Source organism: Carcharodon carcharias, chromosome 13 (assembly GCF_017639515.1).
Source record: "Carcharodon carcharias isolate sCarCar2 chromosome 13, sCarCar2.pri, whole genome shotgun sequence".
In the NCBI taxonomy this organism is placed as follows: Eukaryota; Metazoa; Chordata; class Chondrichthyes; order Lamniformes; family Lamnidae; genus Carcharodon; species Carcharodon carcharias.
The window spans coordinates 82,285,510-82,300,124 of record NC_054479.1 but is presented as its reverse complement, the minus strand read 5'-3'; the positions used below and the strand labels follow the sequence as shown (position 1 = coordinate 82,300,124).

The following is a 14,615-nucleotide window of genomic DNA, read 5'->3' as shown; positions in this document are numbered from 1 at the left end:
TTTTACTTCGATGTGTTTTAATCCGAAGACATAACACACTTGTGATTTCCATTGTATAAATGTAGTGATTTTAGTGGGCAAGATGCAATGGCGGTGTATGATTGGATTCAAATAGATCAGTCTTTCATCTTGTTGCATTTCACAAATTAACTCATAAGTAATACATGAGGAAAATGGAAGTCCAATGTGACTTTTGCAAATTTTGGGTCACTCCCAGTAATGGTCCAAGCATCTTATGTTCATGACTCTGATTGTACCTAATCATTCAAAGGTGCCTAGAAGGGACATGATAAATTTTCTGCTCTTTATCACAGGTTATCGTGGTTAGGAAAGCATCAGTGCAGAACACTATCTTTTACGTGATGGTAGAACCAGTTTAGGGTGCGGTCTTTACTGGAAAGATGTTGGTGCAAGTAGGAGATCCATATTGTTGGTGTGTGAATATCAACAAAGTCTGAAGAACCATAAAATAAAATTTTGGAAAGTTCAAAAAGGTTAAGCAAAGGATGAAATTGAGTTTGTGGGGGAGGATTCCCTACTACAGGAAGTATCAGTAGTACTGGAGCTCTTAATGAACCAGATGAACTACCATGAAATAGAAGGTAGCCTAAAGAACTCATCAAACTTGGTTATATATGGTGTATTACAAGATTGCACCAGTAGTTTGTAAATCAGCTGTACTAATGCCAAAAGTACTCCAGGTGTGGTGTCACCAATGTCCTGTACCACTGCACGAAGACTTCCCTACTTTTATACTCCATCCCCCTTGCAACAAAGGCCAATATTCCATTTGCCTTCCTAATTATTTGCTGTACCTACATGCTAACTTTTTGGGATACATGTGCAAGATACATTCCTTTGTATCGCATCATTTTGCGATCTCTCTCCACTTAAATAACATTCTGCTTTTCTATTCCTCCCACCAAAGTGGACAAATTCACATTTTCCCATATTATACTCCATTTGCCAAATTTTTGCCAGCTCACTTCACCTATCTATACTCCTTTGCAGACTCTGTGCCCTTCTCACAACTTGCTTTCCAACCTATCTTTGTATCACCAGTAAATTTGGCTATAATACATTCGGTCCCTTTATCCAAGTCATTAACATAGATCATAAATAGTTGATGTCCCAGCACTGATCCCTGTTGCACACTGCTAGTTTCAGTTTGCCAACCCATTTATCCCAACTCTGTATTCCTTGTTACTTAGCCAATCTTCTAGCCATTTTAATATATTACACCTAACACCTTGAGCTCTTACTTTGTGTAGTAACCTTTTATGTGGCACCTTATTGAACACCTTTTGGAAATCCAACTACACTTTATGTACAGGTTCCCCTTTAACCACCCTGCTTGATACATCCTCAAAGAACTCTAATAAATTTGTCAAGCACAATTTCCCTTCTACAAAACAATGGTGACTCAGCCTGATTGTAATATGATTTTCTAAATGTCCTGTTACCACTTAATAATAGTTTCTAGCATTTTCTCAATGACAGATGTTAGGCTAACTGGCCTAGACTTTCCTGTTTTCTGTCCCCCTCATTTCTTGAGCAGAGGTGTTATATTTGTAATTTTCCAATCCGCTGGGATCTTTTCAGAATCTAGGGAATTTATAAGATTATAACCAATGCATCCGCTTTCTCCACAGTCGCTTCTTTTAAGAAACTAGGATGCAGGCCATCAAGTCCAGGGGACTTGTCAGGCTTTAGTCCCATTAGTTTTCCTCGTATTTTCTCATCTAGTGATCAAGATTCCATTCTCCCATTTGCCTCTTGATTTTCTACTATTCTTGGAACGTTTTTTGTGTCTTCTATTGTGAAGACTGATACAAAATACTTGTTCAAAGTTTCTGCCATTTCCTTGTTTCCCATTATTAATTCCCCAGTGTCATCCTCTAAGGGACCAATGTTCACCTTAGAACACAAGAAATAGGAGCCATTCATTACAATCATGGCTGATCTTGGGCTTCAACTCCATTTTCCTGCCTGCTCTCCATATCCTTTGGTTCCCTGAGACGTCAAAAATCTGTCTATCACAGCCTTAAATAAGCATCCACAGCCCTCTGGGTAAAGAATTCCAAAGATTCACAACCCTTTGAGTGAAGTAATTTCTCCTCACCCGAGTCCTAAATGCTCAGCCCCTTATCCTGAAACTGTATTCCCGTGTTTTAGACTCCACGACCAGCGGAAAGAATCTCTCAGTGTCCACCCCATCAAGCCCCTTCACAATTTTGTAGATTTCAATGAAATCACCTCTCATTCTTCTAAAAATCCAGAGAATATAAACTCAATTTACTTATCCTCTCACCATAGGACAACTCCCTCATCCTAGTGACCAATCTAGTGAACCTTTGCTGTACCACCTCCAATGTGAGTAAACCCTTTCATAAATATGGAGACCAAAACTGCACAGTGTTCTAGATATGGTCTCACCAAAACCCTGTACAATTGTAGCAGGACTTCTTTATTCTTATACTCCAATCTCCTTGCAATAAAGGTCAACATGCCATTTGCCTTCCTAATTGCTTGCTACACCTGCATGCTAATTTTCTGGGTTCCTTGAATGAACACACCCAAGTCTCTTTGAACCATTAACGTTTGCAGATTTCACTCCTTAACTACTCTTTCCCTTTTCACATATTTGCAGAAGCTTTTACTGTCTGTTTTTATATTTCTTGCTAGTTTTCTCTCATACTCCAATTGCTCCCTCAATTTTAAGTAATCTTTTGCTGGTTTCTAAAATTTTCCTAATCTTCTTGGCTACCACTAATAATCGCAGCATTGTACACCTTTTCTTTCAATTTGATACCATCTTTAATTTCCTTAGATAGCCACAGATGGTGCATCCTTCTCGTAGAGTAATTCTCTATCAATGGAAATTTCTTAGTTGAAAGCTATGAAATATCTCCTTAAATGTCCACCACTTCTTCTCTCCTGTCTTATCTTTTAACATATTTTCCTAGCCCACTTTAGCCAACTCTGTCTTCATACCCTTGTAATGGCTTTTATTTATGTTTAAGAGACATTAGTTTCAGATCCAGGTTTCTCACCCTAAACTAAGTGTGAAATTCTATCTCTTGCCTAAAGGAGCCTTTACAATATGGTAATTAGTTGTTTCTATCTCATTATACATTACCAGGTCTAAAATAGCCTGCTCCCTAGTGGTTCTAGAATGTATTGTTTGAAAAACTGTCCCAATATCAGACTTCTTGAACTTTTCTTGGTCAGCCTTCTGATCTTAATTGGTTCTGGGGCTTGAGAAATCTGACTGCCCTTTTAATGTTCACAGTCAAGGTGGCTTGCCCCCAACTCTTTCTCCAGTCATTTGTCATTAGATGTACCAACAAAATTTGCTATCACTTCCTCCTCAATCTGACCTGAATCTAAGACAAATTCATCAATGAAGCAGTCCTTTCTAGGGCAAAAATGCCAAGCATGCTTAAAAAAACTCTTCATTGGCTTCGGCATGTGCACAGAATGAAAGATGGATATGCTAAACTGGGATGATCCGTGCCAAAAGACCAGCAAGGGACCCAAAGCTGGATGCTGTAAAAAAGAGACATGAAAGCCCTCAACATCAATCATGACAAGTGGGGAAACTCTAGTTGATGGTTGATGCATATGGCAACACTAGCTGTGGGCAAGAGCTCACTATCACAATGACACATGGTTTCAGAAGCTCCAAGGCAGACACCAGCCCTGCAAACAAAGTGTCAGCAAAGATCATCCCACACCACTGGCAAGGGGCAACTTCATGTGTGGCACTTGTGGCAGACTTTGTCTTTCCAGAATTGGTTTGTTCAGCCATCAAAAAGAGAGTGCAGAATATGATTTAATCTGACCTCACCAAAATACTGAGGCTGCATTCCCATCATCTCTCACAAATGGAAGAATGTCAGCCATGATAGAATTTATGGGCAGCCATTGAGGGCTGAACTCCAGCAGTGGAAAAGCTGTCTAGTCAACCCCGCCCTGCATTCCACATAGGGTGACAGCATTGTGCTCACCTTGTGCTTTGCAGTAAGACTTTCCACAGAACTTCATGGAAAATGAAATATTTTACTTTTTAAATTAAACATTTTGGGAAATTGCATGATGGAACAAAAAACAATCATAATAATGCCATCTCACTTGGAACATCACAAGGTTAAAGAAAAGCAATGGTGTCACTCATCAATTAAAACATTTTTAAGTCTATCACAATATCACAAATTAGACCATTGAAACATGCAGCAATATACACTGTCAGTCACTTGGCAGAGAATTTGGTTTAAAATAATAAAACAGAATTAATATTCTGATGGATTGGGAGATCACATTTTAGGTCATGAAAAGATTGCTTAAATGTCCATTTATGGGATTTTTAGTGCTCACTTTAATTTGCTTATTTCAGGGTTTGATTTTCCAAGTTGGGAAAGAATCCAAATTCCTGACGTGTGGATGGAAATGCCACAGCAGGTCGGACTGCTTTATTTTAGGCAGGTCACTGCAAGTAATCACCAGCTATTTTAGAGTTCTATGTACTTACTCAAGGCTGGATGCCAGAGAAGCGTATCGTCTTTAATGATTGGATTGTCATAGGCTATTTTATATGAAAGTCAGCTAAGTGCCACTGCGTCTTCTGATTGTTGAATGTTTGCTTTGAACTTGTCTAAGCCCCATGTCCACCAGAAAATACATCTGAAAGCTTTATCATCACTCCTTTCAATTCCATTGATGAGAAAGTTAAGATGCTATGTTAAAAGGAGGCAGATGCAGTTCCACATTCATGTTTTTTTATTACAAACATTGACCTAATTTTAATCTTATCAGGAAACTTAGTGAAATGTGAACTGAAGAGTCAGTAAGTTGAACTCTGTAGCCATGTAAAACCTGCTGCACTAATCTTTTGCTGTTTAATTTTTACTTTTAATAAACCTGATTTGTAAGTCTGACAGTGGTATTGTTTTAGTTATCTGAAGAACACGAAAATCAGAAGGCTTTGTGCCTTTTCTGATGAATAATTTTCAGCATCAAAGCTGAGTGCTTCCTTTCAGGTTGTGCTAACACAATTCAGCCAAGTTATCAGAAACGATTGAGGAATTTCAAGGGCAAATTACATTCTGCGCAAATTGGGTTTCCACAATCTTCCACGCTAGTTTAAAAAATGTTGTGCTAGAAGCTAGCATAAAACTGACCACACCCCCAGATCTAATTAATCACCCTGGTAAGTTTCCATTAATTGCGCTCATTCATGAGCCTATGAGGCTCTTAAAATTAAGCTTTTTTTAGGGAGAAGGGCAATAATAGGTAACATAATTTTCTTTTAATTTATTATGAAATTGCCTACTGTACACTAATGCAATGAAAAAATGGCTTTGTATAGTTTTTAAAAGTTATTTTCAGTTATTTAAAATAGGGTTACAGTGGGTTAGACACCGATTAAAAATTATTTTTGTAATAAAATCATTTTCAGCTTTATTAATAAAACTGTACCAAGTTACCACTCTTAAATACATCAAACATATATTTTAAAGTAAAACGCTGTGGATACTGGAGATCTGAAATAAAAACAAAGTGCTGGAAAAACAGGTCTGGCAGCATATATGCAGGGAGAAACAGGAGTCAACATTTAGAGTTCAATATGAGGCCTCTTCTGAACAGTTCCGACGTTCCAATATGATTCCGCTTCGGAGCTTTGGAAATGTTCATAGGGGGCGAAAGGGCTTGATTATGAGAGTGGTCCTTTTACTGGATACAATAGATCCCTAAAATGGTAAATTAGATATCCTCCCAGCCAAAGAAAGTCTAAACCGCAGTCAATTTTACATACCACATGTCGATCTGTGTTGAATACTCTGAAGAGCCCAAGAGTACATCTGGAGGCCTGTACCACAAAGTTACAACTTCATTTGAGTATGTCTTTGTAGGAACTGACTTGGCTCTTGCCAAACCTGCAAAGAAAGGAAGATTCAATGTTTGATATAATGGATTATATATCTGACAATGCAACATGGTGCATTTAAGTAATGCTCATTAAAATGCAGGTGCAAAATAATCTTAACCAGCCAAAGTTGAAAACTACATTTTTTTAACACACCAATTAATTGGATTATTCAGTTGCATCATAAAAAAAAAAATAGCTTTTTGAGTTATGATTTCTATTTACTTAAAAAAGACAAAAAATTGTCCGGGATTTTCTGCTCCCATTCATGGCAGGTGTTGTGGTGGGCGGGAGTGGAAAATATTGTGAGAAGCCCAAAAATCGGTTTAACAATGTCATAAAACCAGGTCGCAATTGTGCACTCCAGCTGTCAACTTCCCAATGTAGAATGACATTCAAATATTTTTGCATGTCATTATAAAGTCTCCTCACCAGAATCATCCTCCTGTCCATGCCAGATCATCAGTGCACTTTGGCGTGAAATTAGAATGATGTGTTTCACAATGGGATATAAGCAACATGCGCCTGCACTTTGTTCCTCACTTTGAGGTTAGTTCTCCTACCTTGCATCGTGTAGCGCTCATGGAAATCAACATCAGCCTTGCAGATTTCCATATCACTTTTGGGGGGTTATCACAAGCAACTCCCTACCGACTAGACCAGTGGTAAGGCATGGGTGGCTTTTCATGGGCTGCAGGGCTAAGCTTGTACTAGGGAAGGGGAGAAAGTGCTCTCACACAGGAGAAGGGGCTGCACGGCTAGGCCTGTACTGGTTAAGAGTGGGGAAGCTTGACACATGACTGGGGAGAGGCTGCGGGGGGCGGGGGGTTGGTTGAATAGTATAAGTGGCCTCATGATGGGGATGGGCAAGGTCCACATGGGCTATAGGCACATCCACTTCAAAATGTTCAGGGGCTAACAAATGGGACATGCACCAGAAGCACGACGGGATTAAGGAATACAGGCGTGGATAGGGAGGTCTGTGAGGGGGGGAAATCTGAACATAAAGTTCTTCTGGGATGACGGGAGGTACTTCCATACTCAGTGAGAGTTCTGCACCACCATCTTCCAACCTGCAGTGATGGCGCAGTGCAAAATTAAAATGCAGAGACGCTATGCTGGCAGGTTAGAGGCAACTGCATGCACTGGGGGTGGGGGAGCTGATAACATTGGCACACAACTGAACTGTGCATTCCCAAATGAGGAGAGAGGCACAGCTGAGACACGTTAGGAATCTTTTAATGACAGTGCAGGGAATCAGGAAAGTAAATCAATGGTGCCTATTCACGTGAGACTTGCAAGGCCCAGGGTGTACAGAACTCGGACGTTTTACCTGCAGGTGAGCGAGAACCAGTGTTGCTGGCAACTCCGCATTTCCAGGGATCTGGTGACTCACATTTGTTGCATTCTCCAGGAATTGGTGCCATGGAGATTGGGAGGGCATCCGGTGCCAGTGGCTCTGAAGGTAAAGGCACTCTGAGCTTCTACACCAGTGGCTCCTTCCAGGGGGCCTCTGTGGGATCTTTCAAGCGTCCACTCAAAAATGCATACATGAGGTCATAGATGCCCTTATTGCCAAGGCCCATAATTACATCAACTTCCACAGAGATCAAGCAAACTGGGATACTAGAGCACTGGCTTTGCTGAGATTGCTGGCTTTCCAAAGGTGCAGGGTGCCATTGACTGCACTCATGTGGCTGTAAAAGCTCCCTGGCAACAAGCACTGCACTACATAAACCAGGAAGACTACCACTCGCTCAATGTACAGCTGGTCTGCGACCACAAGAAACTGATCTTGCAGGTTTGCTCCAGATACCCAGGAAGAGTCCACCACTCACACATCTGGAGTAGATTACAGATCCTGGACATCTTCGAGGAACCATACAGGATCCAGGGCAGGCTCCTCAGTGACAAAGGGTACCCACAAAGGAAGTGGCTGATGACGCCCATTCGATGGCCTCAGATGCCTGCAGAAGGTACAACAAGGCTCGTTCCTCTTCCCAAGCTTTGGTGGAGCACACCATAGGGATCCTAAAGATGTGATTCCGATGACTAGGCAGGTCTGCCAGAGCACTCCAATGCAGTGCCCAGAGGGTCTCATGGATCATTATTGCTTGCTGCGTGCTACACAATCTGGCACTGCCAAGCGGTGAGGATATGCCAGATGATGTGATGGAGGAGCTGCATGTCTCCTCTCAAAAGGGCTGAGGGTGATGAGTTTGAGGAAGCCAAGGCTGCAGGGGAAGAGGCCATAACACGGACCAGACGAGGCAGGCGGTGAAGCCCTGATGGCCACCAGATTCCGTCAGGAGGATGATGAGTTGTAGTCAGTACCCTCTCATTTTGCTCATGCACTTCAACATGAAAGTGAATAAGTTACACATCAGTCGCACATTGTCCTGATAATTTAAAGGATGATTAACCCTCAGCAGCTTGTGTCCTTGCTGAGATGAGGTGCTAACTGGAGGAGGGTGTCCTGGCATCAGAAGGTGCTGCCTCTTCAAGCACCTCTCTAGCATCCTGGTCCCAACAGCACCCTACAAGAGCCAGGAGCTGTTGCATGATCCTCAGTGGTCTCGTAACTGTATGCCCTCAATGTGACAAGGCTCCTCAAGGAGATCCATCTCAAGCAACGGAATATGTACTCTGTGTAACATTGATACTCTTTTGAGTAAACCTGTTTCCATCTGTTTCAGATGAAGTTACATTGTTTCATAGTTTGCCATTGTGAGATTTGAACTCTTCATCTGGGGGTTACAAACCCAGTACCATAACCACTTGGCTATTTAGGCCAAGCTTGTGTAACATTGATACTCTTTTTTGAGTAAACCTGTTTCCATCTGTTTCAGATGAAGTTACATTGTTTCATAGTTTGCCATTGTGAGATTTGAACTCTTGATCTTAGGGTTACAAACCCAGTACCATAACCACTTGGCTATTTAGGCCAAGCTTGTGTAACATTGATGGTGAATCAAATAATTCACACTTGGGACAAGGCAGCCAATGACTTTCTGCTGCTGTGAATCAATTTAGAGATAACTCAGTCAGCTGTGCTGCATTCTCCCAAATCACACCGACATCCAGCACACTCAGTTAGAGATCCTGGGCTGCACTTATCTTCAGCTTAATATGCATGCGGACCACCTGAGCATAACAACTTCAAACACTTGCCTGCTGGACATTATCATGGCTCCTTTTTAACACAAACATTGTGCCCTCATGGCCAGCCCTGACCCTTGCCAAGTCCACAATACACACACAGCATGAAGTCCTCAAGGGCACATATCATTTCGAATAAAGAGCACACTTCAGCTCCTTGCTCCTATCCCATTGCTCCCCTACACATTGTCTAAAGCAATGCTGTGCACTTCCAGAATATGCTCAAAACTTCAACTGCCCATCAGAAAACACCACTGCAATTAGCATCAGTGACCTTGGCGAATGCTGAGGTGAAGGGATGCATAGCGCTGTTTCCTTAGCTTGTGATGACAGCCTTGTCCCCGCAAGACACACAACTGCACAGTGAGAGAGGCTGAGCTTTGGCACTCTGAGGTGGCAAGGTGCCTCCACTTACTGGTGAGCCTAGCAGATGTACACTCAAAGTCAAAAACGCAGTTGACTGACAGCACACACGAGCTCGAGCATAGGCTCATAGCATGAAAACCCTGCCAAGAGACAGACAGTACATGGATTCATGATCCTTCTCCATGCATGTTTCCTTAGACACTGCACCTTCACCTTTCAAGAGTGCAGACAAGTGACAAGAACACCTCTGCTTCAATCTTACACAGCCAATAACGATGACATGACCCTGCAAAGCATGTGAACGAGGTTGTTCCACAAACACACTCAACATTAAGAATGATGTGCAAAAGGGACACACACTGTGGTGATATGGAAGCACACTAAGTAGATGAGAGGCCTATGATAGCGATATATGTGAGATAAATGGGGGAGGGACCATGATATCATACCTGATTGACAGCAACACAGTACGTAAAAAGGAGGCACACACAATAGATGTGAAATGGGCACGATTCTATTTACATCTGTGTACATTACATACATGTGGTCAACACCCATATCACCGCTATGCTCCTAAATCTTTTTAACTTTCCTAACCCTCCAGCTATATCTTAGTAATTCCCAGACATCCACAGTGAACGTGGAGACAGCCTGCTGACTGCTGTCGTCTGTGATGACCTTGGCTGGCGCCCTGTGGGGGGCTCAGGCCTGCTTTGCATGGCCTGCTGTGGGGCAGGTGCACCCTCCTCGGACAGACAGATGGACGGACTCCTCCATCATATGTTGTAACCTGAGGAGTGCAGCTGACATCCCTTCCTGATAATGCCTTGACTGTTGCTGCAGCTCCAGCAACTGATTTAGGACCGAGTCCTGAGGCTCGTCACCTGACTAGGACTCAGCAGAATCACGGTCTCCAGCAGTCCTCCGAGTGTTGGCGACCTCAGATGTCCCTACCTCCGCCTGCTGTGGACCAGATTGTATGCTGTGCTTACCAGATCATGACCCCGAGCCTACTCTAGAACTAGGTCCCATCGAGATGTGTCCCTCTGCTCTGGTGGAGGGTGCGGGTGAGCACTGTGACAGGTCTTCTATGATGCTCTCCTCTGGTTCCTCATCCGAGGTGCCCTCAGGGCTGGAGATGAGGCTTGTGGATGCCATTGGGCGCTTTCCAGATGAGCCTATGAGACAAAGGAGAGATAATTAGTGCATGGCAGGTGACTCTAAACCAGGACAAAGCACTCTCAGTATGTTTGTCTGAAGGATGAGCTGGTGCAGGATCCTCACTTGGGTGTGCGCTGCGAACCTCACCCTCAGCGCAGGCACGGTCAATGTCCTCTCCATCCAGCTTGATTCTTGAACTCTGTGAGGGCCTTCATGTCAGACATTCCATCCCTAGTCTGGAGCCTCTCCCTTTTATTGTGTGCTAGCTTGTCCTGCATAAAGACAGATGGAGAGAATGTGAGCAAGATATGTGTCAGGGCAGATGATAAGGATGTCTGGCATGAGTGGGTGGTGAGGGGAGCCATGGATGGGATGAGGATGCGATCTCCAGAGTAGATGAGTCCAATGGAGATGTGAGGGTGTGTGAGAGAGTGAGTGGTGATGTCCCTTGAACTCGCAGTGAGCGAGATGCCAGTGAATGTGTGATGGGCTTGTAAGTGCGAGAGTTGAGAGTGATGAGATGGTTGACTTACCCTGCTGAAACTGGTGAGATCATTCATCCTCTTCCAGCACTGGGTGGCTGACCTCTTCTGGGCTATGTTGACACTGACCACCACTGCCACCACCTCCCAAGCCGGATTGGTCACCTTGCTGGACCTCTTGCAGCCAGAGTAGGGATAGTAGGGACATGGCGGCAGGCCTCGAATGCATCCAGCAGGCACTCCAGTGAGGCGTCACTGAATTTGGTGGCTGCCGTCAACTTGGGTTTCGGGGGCTGTGTTGTTAGTGGAACAGTCTTGGGCTGCCGACATCGAGAAGCTTGTGCCTGTCTGTATTTTAAATACGGTGCCCAGAATGAGGATTTGGTGAGCTGACGGTGGGGCGGGCAAACAGAGGCCATCCACCAGCGACCTGGCATGTTTCATGCGTGCGAATAATTAATGAAATGGGGGGGATGGACGATATGGTGCAAAAACCTGCCATTGTGGCCAGAGGGTACAATATTTCTCACGCCCGCTCCCGCACTTGGTGCAATGGGGGAAAATCCCACCCTTTGGTTTGCATTATCAGTCACTCAGAATAAAAATAGTGGTGGTAATACTAGGAATGAGCATTATGAGTGAATGACGGATAATTTAAAACTAATAATGACTTCCACATTCTTTGTGACCAAAACAACATACAAAAAAAGAGTCTTGCCTGCCCTCCTTTCGCAGGAAAAAACCAGTGATGCAGTGTTTAAAAAAATTCACATTCTAGATAGCAGACAATGTTTCTCCATTTCCTGATGGAACATCCTAGTTCTGGGGCATAATTTTAACTCAATGCCTGGAGTAGGAAGCAACAAGACTTCTACAATACCTCAAAACATCTGCAAAACATGACAGTTCACAAAATGAACAGCTGGAAGGGAGCTATGTAAATGGAGGTTCAGCTTCATTCAAACAATGAGGATCCCTCAGGTCTGGTAAGTAATTATAATTTTCCTTTCTTTTAGGATCAGCCTTGACTTAGTGGTTGCACTCACATCTGAGAGTCAGATAAGGTTGTGGGTTTGAGCAAATATGTTAGATTGACCTTGACAATCTAAATACCTACACTGAATTATGTGCTGTACTTTGGATAAGACTTTAAAGTGAGGACTTGTCTCCCCACTGAAATGGATGTAAAGATCTAATGGCACTATTTGAAGAGCAACAGAGAGCTCTCCCAGCACTCTAGCTAATATTTATCCATCTGCCAACATTATTAGAATTATCTGTTCATTGGTCCTTGCTGAATGCAAATGGTTGTCACATTTCTCTACATTGGAACAGTGGCTATATTTCAGAAGTACTTCATTGGCTGTCAAGTGTTTTGGGATATTCTGCGGTGGTTTATTATTACGGTGCTCATAGTCAGCACATGCTCAGCTTATTAACAATTTACTCTAAACTGAAAATTTAATAATGGCAGACAGTCAATTGTTTGCAGGCTATATCACCAGATAGGATGCCCCTTCTACATTAGACAGGCTGAGAGACAGGGGTTCTTTGCCCCACCACTGAAAAAGTCAGCAGGGAATGCATCACCATCCCCCACTGTTCCTGATGGCTGCCCATCTGCCCTTTAATCTCTATGGAACATTAATTGGCTGGACATGGGCCTTTTGCCTCCAACTGGGGAAGAAGTGCTGCCACAGAGAGCTGCCAGCCAATCAGGTTGGCCAGTAGCTCTCTAGTCTGAGCAGTACTACCGGAGTAATGGTCACTTACTGAGATGATACCCAGTCCCACAGTGCAAAGAGCTGGGAGCCCAGGATGCTGAACCAGGCTGCTCTTGGCTGAACTGGGAGAGAAGGCCTGGGGGTGTGGCTGTTGGTGGGGGGATATCCCAATTGGGAAAGGGAGCCCATGAGCGAGGCACACCCACAATCCCCCTGCCTGGCCAAGGAGGGTGACTGGCCAAGCCTCCCCAGCCCCCACCCAAACCCCCCCCACCCCCCCCTCCCCCACCCCACGGCCTCATTCCTGACCTCTTCCTGCCAGCCTAAAAATTGTGACTGGGTGGGAAGCGGCCCTTAAATGGCCATCAATTGGGGTGAGGGTGGGCAGTCTGCCCCAAGCCTTACCTGCCCTCTGCCCTCCATCAAACTGCCGCCAGGTTGGCTGGTGAGGAGGACACCTGCAGAATTTTATGGTCCCTCCCCGACAAACCTGCCGGTGGAGTCCATAAAATTCTGCCAATGAGTGCAGATATTTCAGTGCCATATTCGGCACCACTTTATGATATATAAACAATTTCATAAATACATTAAAGTTGAAATTTATATTTTTTAAATTACAATTACCAGAATTAGTCAAACCAGCACACCTCACGAAAATGAACCTTTTGCTTTTATGTATTTATTTGTATTTTTCTTCCAATGTGTAATTCTACAGTTTGAGCAAGGTAAACTTAAATTTGGCCATGTGCATCCTAAGGATGGTACCTCTAGATAGCCTAAACCTTTGCTTCCAAAGCAAACAAACCAGTTTGATAAACTTCTTTAATCCCATTTACATTTAAAAAAATGCAATATGCATGTCAACTAAATAATATTTCCTCTCAATGAAAGAAGTCAGAGGTGGCAGATAATTTCCAGAGGTTAAGTGAAATGGAAACAATCTTAGGCAAGAGCTGTTAAGGTAAGTTACACTAACTACTAAAACTCGTCAACAGATTAGAACAGTGTCTACAACAGGAAGGAGTCAAACATACTTTGATTCATGGTGACTTCTTAGATTAGTAAAAATGATAATGAGAATCAAGGTACAATGGTCACATGGTTACTACAGCTGAACAAGCATGTGCATGACACTATGTAGATGGCTGGCGTCATTGCCTGAATTGTAGCAGGCTTGGCTCTCGTAGAGAGTCTGCGATTGTTAGCTTGAAACAGGGCCTGCAACAGGCACCAATAAGATACCAACATAGAGATAAAAGCAAAAACAAAAAACTGCGGATGCTGGAAATCCAAAACAAAAATAGAATTACCTGGAAAAACTCAGCAGGTCTGGCAGCATCGGCGGAGAAGAAAAGAGTTGACGTTTCGAGTCCTCATGACCCTTTCACAGAACCAATAGGATACCACTTGATTATGAATCTCATATTTCTACAGGATTGCTTAAACCAGTGCCGTAGCAGCTGATGACCCATTAACCAGTTTCCACTTAGTTAGAATGGGTCAAAAATCTACACGTGAATGGGAACATCAAGAGAAGATCATGTGGAAAGCCTGACAGTCTTAGCCATGGAAAATCGCCGACAGGGAGAAAAACTCATTTGCATAGCAGCCCTCAGCTATGCAGACTACATTCTTTCCCTAATAGATGACTGGACTCTCGGCCAAGCATACATAGCCAGGCTTGGATGAGAGACCAGACAGTTATTATAATAATAGAACACCTGCTCTCCAGAGGATGCATTATTTGATTGACAGCTCAGGCTCTTTGATCTCTGAGGTCAATTTTACAATTTTTGT

The 14,615-nt window shown here is 43.3% G+C and overlaps 1 protein-coding gene across 5 annotated transcripts in view; it reads right to left on the bottom strand.

Annotated features, from left to right (window-relative positions):
• The window catches only part of cdk17 (cyclin-dependent kinase 17), a 211,206-nt gene that overhangs the window by 22,059 nt on the left and 174,532 nt on the right, over positions 1–14,615 (bottom strand). For all 5 annotated transcript variants that reach the window (XR_005944792.1, XM_041202669.1, XM_041202671.1 and 2 more), the window contains one exon: positions 5,816–5,936. Coding sequence is in view for 4 of the 5 variants with exons in the window: in XM_041202669.1 (XP_041058603.1) it covers positions 5,816–5,936 (121 nt within the window). In the remaining variant the exon portion in view is untranslated. The remainder of the gene's footprint in view (positions 1–5,815; positions 5,937–14,615) is intronic.